Below are 17,681 nucleotides of genomic sequence, written 5' to 3'. Positions count from 1 at the left end.
AAGTAAATAGCGTCTCCATCTTTTCATTTCCTTTGACCTACCTCCACTCTGCCAAGAAAAGCCTGGGTCAAACCTAGCAACGCTGGCTTGCTCCTAACAAAGGTTTCCATGTTATCATGCTATCCTTGACCAAGGAGGAAGGAGGCATGCAAATCTTTTTTTCGTAACCCCTTATTTTCTGCTTGGATATTCCTATTTAACCGTTTTTAAATAGAAAATGTAATGGGCCAGGTATTGCTGAGTTTTCCTAAACAGACACTTAAATCCAGGAGCCCCTTTCTCCCAATGAAGAGCTGACAATTCCAGCCCATGAGAACGTGGTACTTCCGTGGTCTCTAACCCATAAACGGTACTTCATCAATGACATTCATATCCTACTCTTGTTTCATATGTGAAGTTTATCCTGGAAAGTAAAATTTATAAGCAGTTGTAGAGGAAAAATAAAATAGTTTTCTTTTTATCTTCCCAGCAAGAGCAGGAACCAAATCGATATTTGAGGACAAGAATTATTTCTGAACACACAAGCTATATTTAAATGAATACAGTTTTGAAACCAAATTTGTAAAAGACTATGCAAATATGACTTTCTTAAACTTCCTATTTTTCTCAAAAATTACATACCATCACTAAGGGACCTCAGCAACCCAGTCATTAAAATAATTCCTAAGAGGGGTGCCTGGGTGACTCCATCAGTTAAGTGTCTGGCTCTTGATTTTGGTTCAGGTCATGATCTCGCAGTTGGTGGAATCAAGCCCCACGTGGGGGTCTGTGCTGATGGTGCGGAGCCTGCTTGGGATTCTCTCTCTCCCTCTCTCTCTCTGCCTCTCCCCTGCTTGAGAGTGCACACATCCATCTACTCTCTCAAAACTAATTTTTTTAAAAAAGTTTAAAAAAGTAAATAATACCTAAGAAATGAAAATATAACTTCCTTTTGTCTAACGTTTTCTATTATTCACTGTGAAGAGTGGAACCTGGCATAAATGGATGAAAAAAGTATAATCTCTTTAAAAGTGACTAAAACGGTTAGAGAGGCTGGTATCAGACTTCTAGCCAGATGAGCGAACCAAATTTTTTTTAAAGTATCTTCTTTTGAATATTGCTAAGTACCATTTCCATTAAGACTGATTTCAAAAACCAGAAGCATCAACTTCTGCAGGCTAGCACATTCTCTGCAAAGTATTTGCTTAGAATGAATTTTGACATTTGATTCATACAGGCTTTCTGTGCTACAGAACAGCTTAGCATTCTCACTTGATTCACTTTAAACTGCTGTTACCAGAAGTATGAAAAGAGATCAATAAATATAACATCCTAAGACCCAGATTAATTTTCCTCTCTACATAAATGACCAGGGGATGAACAAAAATCAGACTCGGACGGGTTAAAATGGCATACTCCACACAGGACACACAGGTATGAGATGCAGTTAACAGGCAGAATGAAGCTTTTGTCTGAAGGTGCTATAAGAGTTAAAAAAAAAAAAAAAGTTAAAAGTAATATTCCTCATAACTTTTCTATCAGAGCCCATGTGTGACTGTTGCAGAACATAACAAAACAAAGTATGAAAACAGCAATCTGACAGATCCTATATCAATGCCTGCATCATCCAGCCACCTTGAAGAAATTTTTTTCTGGGTACTGTACATCAGATTTTATTATGTTCTATTGCATTCAATCCCTTTTAAGATCCATACGCTAGCATACTATATTACAGTACTTTAAATATTCACGAGGGGAGCCTGGGTGGCTCGGTCGGGTAAGCGACCAGCTTTGGCTCAGGTCATGATCTCGTGGTCTGTGGGTTGGAGCCCTGCGTTGGGCTCTGTGCTGACAGCTCAGAGCCTGGAGCCTGTTTCAGATTCTGTATCTCCTCCTCTCTCTGAACCTCCCCCATTCATGCTCTCTCTCAGTCTCAAAAATAAACGTTAAAAATTTTTTTTAATCTAAAAAATACTAATGATAAATTCTATGTTTTTACTGGGCCACAGAATATGAATCCTGCTGTGGGAGGGACAGGATGAAATGAGTGGCCCCAACATTTGTGAAATGAACATACACAGGGAAGGAAGGATTCTCAAACCCGGGCCCCCTTCAGGCTCCTGCACACATCACCAATCTTGTGGAGAAGGGGAACAGGGAGATAGGATCAGGGAGGAGAATATTTAGCAAAATTTCTACAGTAGAGAAATAAAACTATCAGTTACATTATCTTTAATTTCTTCAGAAGGGAGAGCGGCGACTAAAAAATAAAACAGTAACAAGAACAAGAGGTTTTCTGAATTGTGTGTTTAACAAGAGATATTTTATGGAGTTTTTTATTGGCTGAGAGAAATAAGATTATGTCTCTTCATCTGATGAATTCTGTCAAGGAGCTAAAATTTTTTAATGCCTACGTATATTCTGGTGCATGAGAAAAATGCAGCTGAACCGATTTTCAAGTACAAACCTTACTCTGACGATGAGCTTCGTGCCATTTCTAACCTTCCTCAACCTTCAAATAATTTTCACTCAAAACAGAAAAATATTCAAGGACCCAGTGCCTGTTCTGCCACCACCCTCCAGGCTAGAGTGAAAACTTATTAAATGGTATGAAGCAGTCGATTATCAAGGAGTGAGCTTGCCTGGCAGCATGTGTGAGAAAGGGCCAGGAAGAGATGGATGCTGCCCTCAAAATTATGTCAAGATGCTTACTCACAGTGACAAGTTACATTTAAGTGTCACATTTAATGCTTTCAAAATACCACTGACGCAAGGGCGAGCCCCAGATTTTGAAACCAAAAATGAGGATCACAAAAAGGATAAAGCATGCGGTAGCACTCTTGACCGCCTAGAAATGAAAACCATATCCTTTTTTAATGTGCTCAGGAGGAGCGCTATTGAAAAGAGGCAGGGAATAAGGTATTAATTATATTCTCTTCCAGCCCAGCCTACACTCAGCCACCAAGCAACCGCCCATTTAAGTGAAAGAAGTCTTATGCCCTGGGAATCCACTTTCCCCTACAGGGCCCTGAGCTCCTAAAGGGCCAGGACCACATCATACCCATGTCTAGGGGCTCCTGCCTAGCAGTTTGACTGCCTTTTGTAGGAATTTCATTGTTTTCATTCAGTTAAGCCCTTGAAGCACTTCTACAAGAACTTAGCCTGCTGTTTCTAAGTATTTAAAAAGCAGGGTGGGAAAAAAAAGTTTAAAAAAAAAGTTACAGAGAGGGAAGGAGGCAAACCATAAGAGACTCTTAAATACTGAGAATAAACTGAGGGCTGATGGGGTGGGGGTCGGGGGGGAAGTGGGTGATGGGCATTGAGGAGAGCACCTGTTGGGATGAGTACTGGGTGTTGTACAGAAACCAATTTGACAATAAATTTCATATTAAAATAGACAGATAGATAGATAGCAGGGCGGTGGTAGACAGAAGTAGCAATAAGGGGTGGGGAAATACACATATTTACGTATACATGCAAATCTTTCTTTTTTAATTGGAGAGGGTGGAGAGAATTAGGAACAGAAATAAGCAAATGCAATCATTTAGCTTAGATAAGGACGAAAATTTTATACATACACAAGAAAGTAGAGAAAAATAAACCAACAATTACTTTCTATGAGTAGGGCACAAAGTCCTGTGTTAAGGCCCTATGGGGAGAAAGAAAGTCCCTTTTCTCAAGGAACCAACACCTTTCTCCAGGTGAAGAAACAATAGGAGAAAAGTCAAACAACAATACAAGAGTTTAGCACTTTTTCAACACAATACAAGTAATTCTTTCAGAAGGCCGAGTGCATGATTAATTGCCAAATTAATGGTGCAAACAAGTTCAGAGGAAGAAAGAAAACATTCTAAAAGCTGAATGTGAGCTGGACGTTAAACAATGGGGAGGAATGGTGTGGCTAGGGAAGAAATCAAAATGCAGAGATGGTCTGATAAGAAACTTGAAGGAAGAGAAGATAATTTAGGATGTGCCTAAATGGAAGAACAATTAGGCTGGCAGAGGAAAAACTTCAAAAATCCAGTAGATAGCGATCAAAAGACAGTCTGAGGTCATTCCTTAAGAGAGTCCTGAACGCCCGGCTAACAAGTGACTTGAAAAGGCCATGTTCTGCCCTGCTCCTGTGAATCCCTGCTGTCTTCAAGTTGAACCAAACTAACCACTCACACTCTTCCCACTTAGTAGATACAAGTTACTGAACAGAATTATCAACTTAATTAACTCCTTTTTTAAACTAAAGGTATAATTGGACAGACAGAGACCTTCACCTGGACCCATGTTGTTAGGATTTTATGTTGTACATAGTACGTGCCAATTAAATAGTTCCCAGCTCCTGGGGCGCCGGGGTGGCTCAGTCAGTTAAGCGTCTGACTTCAGCTCATCAGGTCACAATCTCACAGCTTGTAGGTTTAAGCCCCCACGTTGGGTTCTGTGCTGACAGCTCAGACCCTGGAGCCTGCTTTGGATTCTGTGTCTCCCTCTCTCTGCCCTTCCCTCACTCACACTCTGTCTCTCTCTCTCAAATATAAACATTAAAAAAAAAATTAAAAATAAATTAAAAATAAACAGTTCTGAGTTCCTAATCCATATTTAAATCTAACACTTTAATGGGAGCGTATGTAAGTCCACAACTTCTAGATCCTCCAGAGACATGCAGATGGTTAAAACTATTTAATGGGGCACCCTGGGTAACTCAGTGGGTTGAGAATCCAGCTTGAGATTTTGGCTCAGGTCATGCATGATCTCATGGTTCTTGGGATCAAGCCCCACATTGGGCTCCACGCTGACCAAATGAAGTCTGCTTGGGATTCTCTCCCCCTCCACCCCGCCTATATGCCCTCCTCCCCCCAAAAATAAACGTTTTTGTTGTTGTTGTTGTTGTTTTTAAACTAATAAACCTAGTGAAGGGTCAGTGCTAGAGGTCTGAAAGAACCACCTTGAAGACTGAAAGCAGAACAAGCAGTCAAGTAAATAAATAAAAAACACTCAAAAGCAATGATAATCAAATTGGATTTCTGAGACCAGTACTCTACAAAAGACAAGACGACCTTGACACATTCTACTTTCTGATAAATACTTCTATCATCAGAACATTGACGAAAAGAGCCTACATTCTGATCGCCTTATTCATAGCACTAAGGAAAAAATGGTACTGGCATTTGTGTGTGGGCAGAAACAATGCCCTTGATTCTCAGACTAAATCAACACGTGGGAACAACTTTCAGATGCCAGAGGAAAATGTGAGCAACTCTAACCCAGAATGCACATTCACTCTTGCTCCCAAAGTCTTGCAGGGACTCTCACATTTATTTTCAGACTTAAAAAAATACGTACAGACTTATCAGCTGTAGTAAAACTAGCTCAATCAGAGAAACAGAGGAAGCAAGTATTTTCATTCTTACTTTGCTATCTGAGAACAGAAGAAAAAAGAGGAAGTGACTGCCCCAAGACATCCAGAGTCAAAAGAAAAGGAAACATAGGTCTCTTGACTTTATATCCACAACTTCAACTAAGCCTTACTGTATTTTTTTCTTAGAGGAGAGAGCCCCGGTGTTTTCACACATGGAGTATAAATGACGAATGGCAATTGTCACATGAGTCATATAGCTGATTCTCTGCAACAATCATGCACAGTCCAGGAGACTCCCTAAAATTCTTCCCATTCAAATTCTGGTACCAAAGGAGCTTGTCACATACCATTAAATATCCCAATAAGATAAAAACAGACGTACCAAAGAATAGAAATTATTGTGTTTTATTAAAAAATATAATCCTCCAAGTTTTCAAAAAAATACTTGAGATCCTTTATTACCAATTGATAGTAAAATTTTATAATTATTACTATAAAATGAAAGTGTAATTTTCACTAAATACAATGAAAAAATACCTCACACAAAGATTTGGAACAAATGCACACAGACAGACTAGGCCTTGGGTCAAAATTAATGCATGATTTAGCAATAAGCCTATTGTTACATAAGCCAAAAATAACATTAATTAAAGTCAAGCCACTTCTATATTATTTTTTTTTCAGTTAACTACAATCATTCTCTAAAACTTCCCTCTTATCCAATATTTATGCTCACAAATATTATGTGTGAGGCATTTTTATCCGCTTATTAACAATATATATTCACTTTCCCCAAAAGAATGCGGACTCCAAAGACAATAATTAGTTTTTGCAAACGGTGTTGCCTTGGCTCCCTGAGCATCTATTCATTTAATTCCTGAGGTTCAAGAAAGAATGGTCCCGGATGGCACACAGGAGGAAAAAATGTGGAAACAAGAGGCCATAAAATGAACAGAACAAGGAATATAGGGACAGAGATGGACATATGGAGATCTTTCTATCTATTTTAAGGAAGTAATCTGAGGAACAGTTCATGTTAGGACACCAAACAAACAGTATCTCCAAGAATTATCTTTAAGAAAAATTATTCAGGTAATACAGTAACATTTGTATGAAATGGCTTAAAAAGGGTGCTTTTTTTGACTAAAGGTACCGACAGGCGCAAACGGGAAACCTTTCCCAGTGCTCTAATCACACTGATGAAATCATTTCTATAAAAACCACTGATGTGCCTCTTTAAAACTGTAGTGAATAAAAAGTTCCCCCTAAACTATTGCAGCCACACAGCTACCTACTATGTTCTGAAATCTAAATAGCATTCTTGCTAGGTCCTATATCCCAATGACTTTACAACCTCTGCCAGCTCATTTTGCTCTATAGATCAGTTTTAATCTTCTCATCCTGGCATGTGAACGCCTTCTAGAACATCATCTTACCCTGTAAGGTCTCTATAAGCTAGGTCATTCCAACTTCTCCAGAGCCCTGAAAAGGTCATGCTTCCTTCTACTGTTGCTGGTGCCCTAAAGCGAAGACATTCAGGCTCTCTTCAGTGGGAATGCTATCATCTAAAGTTCAAGTTGAAAATTAGACACATGGACATACAAAACAAAAACAAGGGGCATCTAAAAAGTCATGACAGACATCATCTTTAATGACAGTCAACAGATGGAAACAAATCTAATCTCCCAAACTAAATAAAGTGAAAGTATTTATTTCCCACATTGTATTTATCTTCCTTGAGTGCTTGCAAGTACGTGAATAGCTATGGTTTCCCACAACACACTTCCCCAAGTAGTCCTTAGACACCGATTTCCGGTACAAAGCTACACAACTCCAGATAAGCAGCATCAGCACATCACCCAATCTGTCTAAGGTCAATGCTGGAACGGGAAACATGAGAGCACTCAAATCATGTGACGGCTGTCCTCTGGGCTCTGCTCCCAAAGAGGAAATAACAGCAGGTCTGATGAGTATCAGACCCATACTAATGACACTAGGCAAGCAACCAGAGAACCGAAATGGGAAGAACAACTGAATAAAAGAGAGTTAGCCAAGATAGGTAATACAACCTATAACATTTACGTGGTTATAAGAGCTATTACGAAAATGGTGAATTACGGCCTGTGGTCAAATAGAAGTCACTGCCTAGACAGAATTCTAGTGATCTGCTGGTACATTAAAACCTGCTATGGGATCATATCACAATAGCCTCCTCTGATTGCATTCTGCTTTGTACTTGAAAGGAGAAAACAGTTTGTTCAACACATATATGCTACACATTTCAAATTTATCTATTGTCCTCAAAAGTTCATTTTTAATGATATATGAAGTAATCATTTATTAACCGAAAAGCCAATCTATCTGTACATTAATATAGTCATAAAAATATAAGACTCCTATGCTTTTGCAACCAATTGAAGTCAAAGTGAATTAAACTTTGGTAATCGCAAACTTTGCTGCATTTAACTTTGCATTCTTTCTCAACTCTGCTTCAAGCAACAGGACTTCATTCCCCATGAGTAGCAAAGTCCCAGAAGAGGGAATAGCCATACAGATAAGAATGTTATTTTGTACCATTCCAAAATGAGATCTGACAACAAATGAGTGCTAAACAGATGGGAATAAAGGGGGCAGGCACAGTGATTAATACTAGACTTCATTACATGTGTCTATAAAACACTTAAATATCATTCCTAAAAGAGCATCAAGAAACAAAGAAAAATACCAGACAACCCAAAATTAGATGACAGGATATGACCACACAGATCATACAAAACAGCTAGCATAAATTCACCAGTTAAAAGACAGAATTCGCAAATGGGATTAAAAAACGTCTCCTCAAAAAAAAACAAAACAAAAAAACAAAACACAATGTCTAAAAACAAAGAAATGAGAAAAGATAGTCCAGGCAAATCCTAACCAAAATAAAGCCAGTACAGTAATATTAATGTCAAAATAAATTTTAAGGTACTGTATGATGGTAAAAAAAGGGGACAAAATTCCAAGAATATATAATTTTGCACATGCTGCCATATAATAATCTAGCCTCAAATTTTATAAAGCATAAACTTACAGAAATATGAAGAGAAATTATCAAATCAACAATTACAGGGAGAGATCTCAACACACCCCTCATATTAGTTGATAAATGAAGCAGTTAAACAATTAACAGAGACATAAACAATATGAGCCACATAACTAATAAAACTGATCCAAAGGACAGATCTGAACACCTGTGCCAACAAGGAGACAATATACTTTTCCAAACTCAAAAAGAACTATTACGAAAACTGACTATAGATTAGCTTGCAAAATAAGTCTTAACAAATGTAACAGATCCCACAAGACATGCACACGTATATTCACAACACACACATGCTCTGGAAATTCAAAAACACACTTAAAAAAGTTTCAGTGGTCAAAAATGACCCATTTAAAAGGACACCAAAATATTAAGAACTGAACGGCAATGAAAAGCCCTATACTCAAAACTTGTGGACTCAACAAGAAATACTTGAAGGGAAATCTAGAGCCACGAAAGCATATATTTATTTGATACTCAAGAAATCAGAAGAAAAACAGGGTAATCACAAAAGAAAAACTAAAGAGCAAAAGGGAAAAAATGTTACAAAAAAAGTAACATAGAAACAACAAAACCAAGTTGTTTCTTTGAAAAAAAATTAAAATGGTTAGCTCTATAGGAAGAATGAGGTGGGGAGAAAAGGCAAGTAACTGTAGAAACGAAAACGGAATGAAAATCAAGTGCACACGACGAGAATACTATGACAAACGTCATGCCAATAGATTTGTCAAATTAGATGACATGGAGAGTTGCCTCCGAAAGTATGAATTACTACAACTAACTCAAGAAAAAACAGAAACAAGCTGTTAGTATAAGGAAACTGAATCAGTGAGTCAAAAAACAAAACAAAAGAACAAAAAAACAAACCCATTCTCCAACCCTACTCTTTTCACCAGGCCAAGACAGTTTTAAAGGCAAGTTTTACCAGATCTCCCAAGAACAGATAACGCCTAATTTATCTAAACTTTTCCAGAGAATATTAAAAGGGAAGCAACTTTATGAGGCTGGTATGTAACCTGGTTAATAAAATTTCACAAAGCTGATAAAAGGAAATAAAATATATTATATGCAAAAACCCTAGATTAAAAAATATGAAATGAATGTCAAATCATCACGAACAAGTAGAGACAATGTGGAAAAATTCAATTCAGGGCTTACTAGCTGGAATTTATTTTTAATTCTTTTTAACATTTATTTATTTTTGAGACAGAGAGAGACAGGGCATGAATGGGGGAGGGTCAGAGAAGAGAGGGAGACACAGAATCCGAAACAGGCTCCAGGCTCTGAGCTGTCAGCACAGAGCCCGACGCAGGGCTCAAACTCACAGACCGCAAGATCATGATCTGAGCCGAAGTTGGACACTTAACCAACTGAGCCACCCAGGCACCCCCTGGCTAGAATTTAAATTGGCACAACTGCTTTGGAGATCACTTTGGCAGGATCTGGGAAAACAGAGGAAGCAAACTGCAATCAACCAACAGAGCAATTCCACTATGGTCTACCCTGAAGAAACTCTCGCACAAGGAAACAAGGCAAGGTGTAGGATTGTGATCACTGAAGCAAAGGCTGTTATACTACGTAAAGAAATTGAGCCTCAGCACAGGAATGGATAGACTGGTTTAGTCATCCAAAGAAAACTACACAGCAGCTGAAAGTGAACAAAGTAGATTTACACGTGGTAAAATGAGATGTACTGAGCAAGAGAGATGTGAACGAGACTTCAGCAAGGTTTTGGTTCTTAAAAAAAATCTGAAACACATGGCATAATAGGAACATCTGAGTAAAATTTTTATGGGGAATATACAGCTGTCAATTCTTTTCTAGATTTTGGTAGATTTTTTACATACATGGTGACTTTAAAAGATAGAGAACAGAAATAGATTTAAACCATAGAGCACATTGGTTAACCCTGACGTTTGGTCATATAAAGAGCTTCAGAGATAGCAAGGACCTTCTGAATTACCTAAGCAATCTTATATTCCATAGATGAAGCCAGCTTCCGGACCTCAGTCTGGCCCAGAGAGCTTCAATAAATGGTTCAAAGTCACATAACAAGTTATCAAGTTGGTTCTCAAATTTTAGACTCCCTAAATTCTAGCACACATGGGAGAAACAAGGAGCATGGGGTCAAACGTAACTGAGTCAAGTTCACAGCATCATTGTATTATCTTTTTTACTGTACCCACCCTACCTGAGACACACAGTTTGTCTCCCTCTAACCCTCCCAGCTCTCTCTCAAAGCTGTAAGGATTTTTAATTCTCTTTTGCCACTCCTGTTCTTGAAATAAATGAAATATCTAAACAATTATAACTAAAATGAGTAAAACAGATGAAGTAAAATAAAGGACCATGAATCATTCATCTTTGTACCCCCCGTACCTCGTATTCTAATACAGGTTTAAATATATAATAAAATACTGTTCAACTAGATAGGTCTATTTCACCAAGCTGAATCCTTCCATTATAGTTAAAGTGTAACTTCTATTTTTAGTAAGAATGTGAAGAATTAGGAAAAATTTTAATTTTAATAAGTGAGAAGACCAAAGCAAAGACTATTCTATAGAGACCATATTTTAAATGAACAAAATGGGTCCCACTTACTGCTTTGTCCACGTGTAACAAATCAAACAGGGTAGTTTGGTGGTCAGGTTCACAATGTCCAGAGTCAAACTGCCAGGTCTGGAATTCTGGCTCACCCACTAATTAGCATGAAACTTTGAGCAAGTTACTTAAACTCTCCAAGCCTTCCATTCCCCACTGTAACAATGGGAACACCCATAATAATACCTACCTCATATAGATTCTTACAAGTGTTATGTGAAATAGTCCACTCGAAGCTTTTGACACAGTTGTTCAGTACATATCAGCTATTCGCACATGTTCTTGTAAATAAAGTAACTTAGCTATGAAAAGTAACAAGCTCTAACGGAATTATAAGGTACTAGATGCTTTAAAAAAAATTATATTGGTGGAGCACCTGGGTGGATCAGTAGGTTAAGCATCCTACTTCGGCTCAGGTCATGATCTCACAGTTTGTGGGTTTGAGGCCCTTGTCAGGCTCTGTGCTGACAGCTCTGAGCCTGGAGCCTGCTTCGAATTCTGTTTCCCTCTCTCTGCCTCTGCCCCATTCATACTCTGTCTCTATCTTTCTCTCTAAAATAAACATGAAAAAAATTTTTTTGTTTTAATTATATTGGTTTTGGTCACATCCATGCTAATAAATTATATGCTTTACAAATCATGAGTGTTTTTTAATTAAATGAAACTGAATAAATGAGCTCAATCTTAAGTCGTTAGACTCAGGATAAAAAAAACTTAGGGGCAAAGTTCTGAAATTAACATGACTCTGAAATACCAACCTAGCTGGTTTCTCAAGTGAAACTCTTACAGAAAAAGGTAATATTCAAACTATTTAATACCCATCCTAAACAAACACCAGCCAATACATATGACTAGTACAAACTAGCAGAACATTGGCCCTGATTCCGCACCCTCCCCACCCCACCCCACCCCGCCACTTAGGGTCAGGAAATATTGTTTGTCATGGAAATGACCCTCTCCTGTTCTTGTTTTTTAAAGCACAACTGACAAACTAGCTTATAGGGACACAAAAATATATACACTGTGCCAGCCCACAAGTGAGGGCAACCTGTGCCTTCTGTGTTCACCCTACACACCAAGACAGCTATCCAACCAGCACCCCATCTCACCTCCAGGTCACAGCTGTACTCGGTGCCATCTAGGAGGGTCACTTTACACTGGACAGTTTTGGCCTTCTTGGTGGCTTTCTGAGAAGCCTTCTCTGACTTTAGCTCATTGGTCTGCACTTCCTTGGTCTCCCTTTTTGCTTCTTCTGATTTGTCTTCCTGTATTTCCTTAGCCTTCTCTTCTCTCTCCTTACTTACTTCATCAGCAGGCTGTTGACAAAAAAATTTAAGTTCATACTAAAGTTAACCAATTTGCAGAAGACAAAGTATTAGAAGGAAAATCTTCAGTAGGAATTGTGATTGTTATAAACACTGTCAACCTACAATGTTAAAAGACTTCAAAATTTTGCTAGAAAAGATATTCCCCATATCTCCCTCCCCCTTCCTCCATTTTCTCATTTTGCCAGTTTGGTAACTTCATCATTAAATGAGTAGAAGAAACTACATCCTGGCAACTAAAACTTAAAATATCATCTCAAATAATAAAATTATAATAGCGTAGTATGGCAAAGCCTAGGTTCATCAGGCAACCAAAATGTTCACACATACAAATCTATTTCTTCCTACTTACTGAACACTCCCACACATCAAATCAAAGAGGTAAAAAATCCACACTATTTACAAAGGACAGGTGGAGGCGCCCAGGTGGCTCAGTCGGTTAAGCGTCCTACTTCAGCTCAGGTCATGATCTCACAGTTCGTGAGTTCGAGCCCCATGTCGGGCTCTGTGCTGACAGCTCAGAGCCTGGAGCCTGCTTCGGATTCTATGTCTCCCTCTCTCTCTGTTCGTCCCCTGCTCGCACTCTGTCTCTCAAAAATAAAGACCAAAAAAAAAAATTTTTTTTTTAAAGGAGAGGTCGTTGGATTCTAAGTATCTGTTTAACCTAAACAGTAAGAGACATGGATTTTTTTTTTTTTATAGTTTGCATAAAGAGTCAACTTTTTTGCCTTATTATTTGGGCAAGTTTTAAAAAAGAAGTAACAAGAAGGCTGTAGCAGACCACTCCAAGACCCATATTCCAGATACAATAAGCCCAAGTAGTATCTGCATAGAAAAAAATCTCGAAATGACTCAAAAGAAATCCTTTTTGTCATGTGGCTAGAACATCAAGCTTTAGGCACGCCTGGGTGGCTCAGTCAGTTAAATGTCCAACTTTAGCTCGGGTCATGATCTCCCAGTTTGTGAGTTTGCCCCACATTGGGCTCTGCACTGACAGTGTGGAGCCTGCTTGGGATTCTCTCCTCCCACCCGCCTCGAAAATAAACGTATTTGGGGAAAAAAAAAAAAAAAAAAAGAACATGAACCTTTAATTCCCAAACACTTCTCAAACATACCTGTGCCGCAGGACCACTCACTGGTTTCTCTTCCTTGACATCAACTTTAATCTCCTGTTGTTTCCTCTGAGCGGTTTCTTCGGCATCACCCTTGGCCTGCCTCTCTCCTTCAGGAAGAGATTCTTTATCTAAAATCTCCTCGGCAACAGCTTGGGTAGGCTCTTTTTTATCTCCTCCATCTTTGGCCACTACTAAGGTATAGGACTTTTGTTTCTTAAGCCATGGGGGTATGAATCGAGAAATTCCCCTGCTCTCCGATGGATCCTTCTCTCTCTTCTGGCGGTGTGGACTACTTTGGCTTTCAGCTGTAGGAGATGACTGGGAACCTTTTTCCTCCTCTGGATCGGAGGACTGATTCTGCTGATTTTCTGCTACTTCTTTCGTTTTCTCCTTGGTTGTATCTGTGTCTGCTCCTAATTGTTCAGGTTCTTTCTTCACTTCAGAAGTGGAGCCTACTTCAGTGGTCATGGTTACAGCTTATGCTGTAAACAAAACAAAATCACAAAATGTTATTTTACAAACTCTCTCAGTTTTAGTTTGGAGGGAAGGAACACGGTACAGAAGAGTGGGAAGGGAAATGGCAAAGAGATGATAGAGAGAAAATGTGTAGGGAAAGACAGTTCATAAGCACAAGAGAAAAATGGAGATTGCTACTCTTAGAATTCTCTATCAGAATCAAAGAACCAAAGGTAGCATCACAATGGAATTAACTGATTCTGTACTGATAGAACTTAAAATCATGAAGAGCTTAGGTGATTACTTTTATTAAGTTTCATCTAGCCATAAAAAACTTACCCCAAAAAACCCCACCATTTTTTAAGGAAAATTTCTTTCTCTATACTTTGTATGCCTTATTCTATCACACAATAATGTTACTGATACTGTTAGTAAGTATGGAGACAAATTTCACTGCAATTTCACACAGTGAAACCAAAATGATGGGTATTTTAAAGATGAATTTTAAATGTGGAGTGCTTAATAGTGAGAAAATTAGATCTGGGAAAAAAAAAAAAAAAAAAAACAAAAAAAAACCTGTATCTTTTTTGTCCCAAAATTAAACCCCATAATTCACCAGCATTATTTCAGTGCAGAAGTTAGTTTTCTGAGAAAAGTACTCAAACTATGATCAAAAAGTCTAACCCTCTGTCCCACCCAAACGCAAACATAGTCTTCCTTATAGATGCAATTACAAGTATCTAGGGGCCCTTAATCTGAACCAAATGAAGACATTATAGAGGTGGGGAGGGGAAATGCATCTAACAATTGACCCTATCACAACTAATGAAAACAAAATTGAAATGAAGTGTGAAAGTAACTACTTGTCTCAATTTCACATGAGCAAAGAGGGATTTTTTAAAATAAAGCTCCCCCGCTGACATATTAAAAACAAACAAACAAACAAAAACAGGCAGAGAGCAGAGATAGCACACTCTCTCCTTTGTTGCCAATGTTCAAAGGCCTGGGAACCCCTCCCCACCTCTATAAGGCCAGTAGGAAATTTTCCAGCTATCTTCAAAAGTAGTACAAACCTTGACTAGTTCAAAAAAATAAAACACACCTTGCTCTTTTTTAAGCTTTAGTGAGATATAATTCACATACCACAAAATTTACCCATTTAAATTGCTTAGTTAATGGTTTTGAATACATTCACAAGATTGTGCAACCATCACCACTATCTAATTCTAGAATATTTTCATCATCCTGAAAAGGAACTTTCTACCCATTAACATTTTGTCTCCGTTGTCCCCTCCCCCCGCCCCCAGCCCCTGGCAATTACTTTCAATCCATTTGGATTTGCCTATTCTAGACATTTCAAATAGACGGAATTACACAGTGTGGCATTTTCACTGGACATAATGCTTTCAAGGTTCACCCATACTGTAGCATGTATCAGTATTACACTTGTTTATTAAACTATTCTTCACCCTCTTTTGCCAATCATATATCTGATAAGAGTCTAGTATCCAAAATATATCAAGAACCCTTACAATTCAACAGAATGAATAAAAGAATGAATGAATGAATGAATGAATGAAAAGAATTTTAAGTAGACATTTCTCCAAAGAAAACATACAAATGGCCAGTAAGCACTTGAAATGCTGCTCAACATCATCAGTCATTAGGGAAATGAAACCCAAACCACCATCAGATACCACTTCATATGCACTAAAAGATGGCTCTTATCAAAAAGACAGAGAGTAACAAGTACTAGTGAGAATGTGGAAAATTTTAAATTCTCAACCCTGGTGGCAAAGAAAGTAAAATGGTGCATTCACTTTGGAAAACCGTTTGTCAGTTTCTCAAAAGTTAAAGTTACCACAGGACCTAGCGATTCCATTCCTACATGTATATATATACCCAAGAGAAATGAAAACAGATGTCCACAGGAAAACTTGTAAACGAATCTTCAGAACAGCCTTATCCGTAATAGTCAGAAAACAGAAACTCAAATTTGTACCAACTGATGAATGGATAAACAAGATGGGTGTGTCTGTACAATATTAACTCCTAAAAAGGAATGAAGTGCTAATGTATCCTGCCACACACAAACCTTGAAAACATTATTCTAAGTGAAAAAAATACAAAAGGCTACATGGTATATGATCTGCTTCTACGAAATTTCCAGAATATGCAAACCCACAAAGAAGAAATAGATTAGTGGTTGTAAAGGGCTGGAAGATAGAATAGAGAGCAACTGCTAATGAGCACAGGGTTTCCTTTGGGGGTAATGAAAATGTTCTGGAATTAGACAGTGGTGATGGTTGTACAGCCTTGTGAATACACACAAAACCATTGCATTGTAAGCTTTAAAAGGGTGATATCTCAGGGTGCCAAGGTAGCTCAGTTGGTTGAGCATCTGGCTCTTGATTTTGGTTCAGGTCATGATCCCAGGGTTGTGGGATCCAGCCCCACGTCGGGCTCCATGCTGTATGTGAAGCCTGCTTAAGATATTCATTCATTCTCTCTCTCTCTCTCTCTCTCTGCCCCTCTCCAACTCGTGTGTGCCCTAAAATAAATAAAATGAAAAAATAATATAGTTTTTGAAAGGGTGATATCTCAATAAAAAATAAAAAAGTTTTTAAAAATGGTATTCCCTTCTAATATCCAAGCATGAAAGCATTCAGTCAGCCTGACTATATTTAATGGGCCCCTACAATGTGCCAAGTACTGGGCACATGAATAAAGACTGCCTTCAAGAAGCTGAAGGAGGGGAGAAGGTGGTGTACAGATGAAGTGAAAAGCACACTGCTTAAAAAGCACAAGACAGATACTTAACCCAGATTAGGAGAAGAGGGTCACTAGGTAAGCCCTTCTACCAAAGTTGACATTTGAGTTTCTTTAAAATGATGAGCCCTCATTCAGGCAAGGGAGTCAGGATAGGCAGTATGTGCCAGGAACACGGAAGTGTGGAACCAGGAGAATATTCCTCCTACAGGAAACCACAAGTACTGAACGGTAATACACTGTACAAGTTAAGTGGAAGCTTGTTATAGAGATAGGAGATGAGGAGGAAGGCGAATTAGCAGGGACAAAGTAGGAGCAGTAAGCAGGAGCCAGGACATAAAAGGTTTTGTGTATCCTGGTAAGAAAGGTCTTGAGGTTAATTTAAAGGCAGTCAGAAGTCATATAAGCGCTTTCCACAGAGGAGTAATGTAATCATACCCACATTTCAAATAGCCCAACCTGGCTTGTAAAGTACAGGATGAAAGATTGAAATAGACATCCAGAAGGCTGTTCAATAACCCACACACAAGACGATGATGGTCTGCACTAAGGTAGGAGCAGTGAGGCAAAGGACAAGAAATGAATCTAATGGTAAAGAGAGATAGACGACATGATGTGTCCACAATGAATAGAACAAGTCAAAGAGAGGAAAGGGTTGAGGAAAAGTCTCAGGTCATGGAAACTGGGGTGATGGTAGAACCACCCACTGAAACAGGGAGCACAAAGGAAAAGAGGGTCTGACGGAGACAAACTCTGTTTTGAATGCATCACAACTGACAAGTTTGTCTAGCTGAACACCTGCCATACAGGTCTTGAACGGAGACTGGATATGCACAAGAGATATGGATTTGGGAGTTGTCATCGTATGGGTGATAGTTAAAAGCACAAATGATACATACAGCCATCACCTAGAGAAAAAGTGTAGTTTTGCATTTAGACGGTCCTGAAAAGAACTTTATCACTGCTCAACATTGCAGAGTCAGACAGAAGGCAGGAGGTGAGAG

At 38.6% G+C, this 17,681-nt stretch overlaps 1 protein-coding gene across 32 annotated transcripts in view; it reads right to left on the bottom strand.

The window, feature by feature from the left end:
- The window catches only part of EPB41L2 (erythrocyte membrane protein band 4.1 like 2), a 218,554-nt gene that overhangs the window by 104,546 nt on the left and 96,327 nt on the right, over nt 1-17,681 (bottom strand). For all 32 annotated transcript variants that reach the window (XR_002072821.2, XR_002072820.2, XM_019420591.2 and 29 more), the window contains 2 exons: nt 13,453-13,934; nt 12,122-12,328 (listed from right to left, as the gene is read on the bottom strand). Coding sequence is in view for 30 of the 32 variants with exons in the window: in XM_019420591.2 (XP_019276136.1) it covers nt 12,122-12,328; nt 13,453-13,920 (675 nt within the window). In the remaining 2 variants the exon portion in view is untranslated. The remainder of the gene's footprint in view (nt 1-12,121; nt 12,329-13,452; nt 13,935-17,681) is intronic.

This window comes from Panthera pardus, unplaced genomic scaffold (genome assembly GCF_024362965.1).
Source record: "Panthera pardus isolate Hobbes unplaced genomic scaffold, ASM2436296v1 HiC_scaffold_17, whole genome shotgun sequence".
Taxonomy (NCBI): Eukaryota; Metazoa; Chordata; class Mammalia; order Carnivora; family Felidae; genus Panthera; species Panthera pardus.
This window is presented reverse-complemented; position numbering and strand designations above follow the sequence as displayed.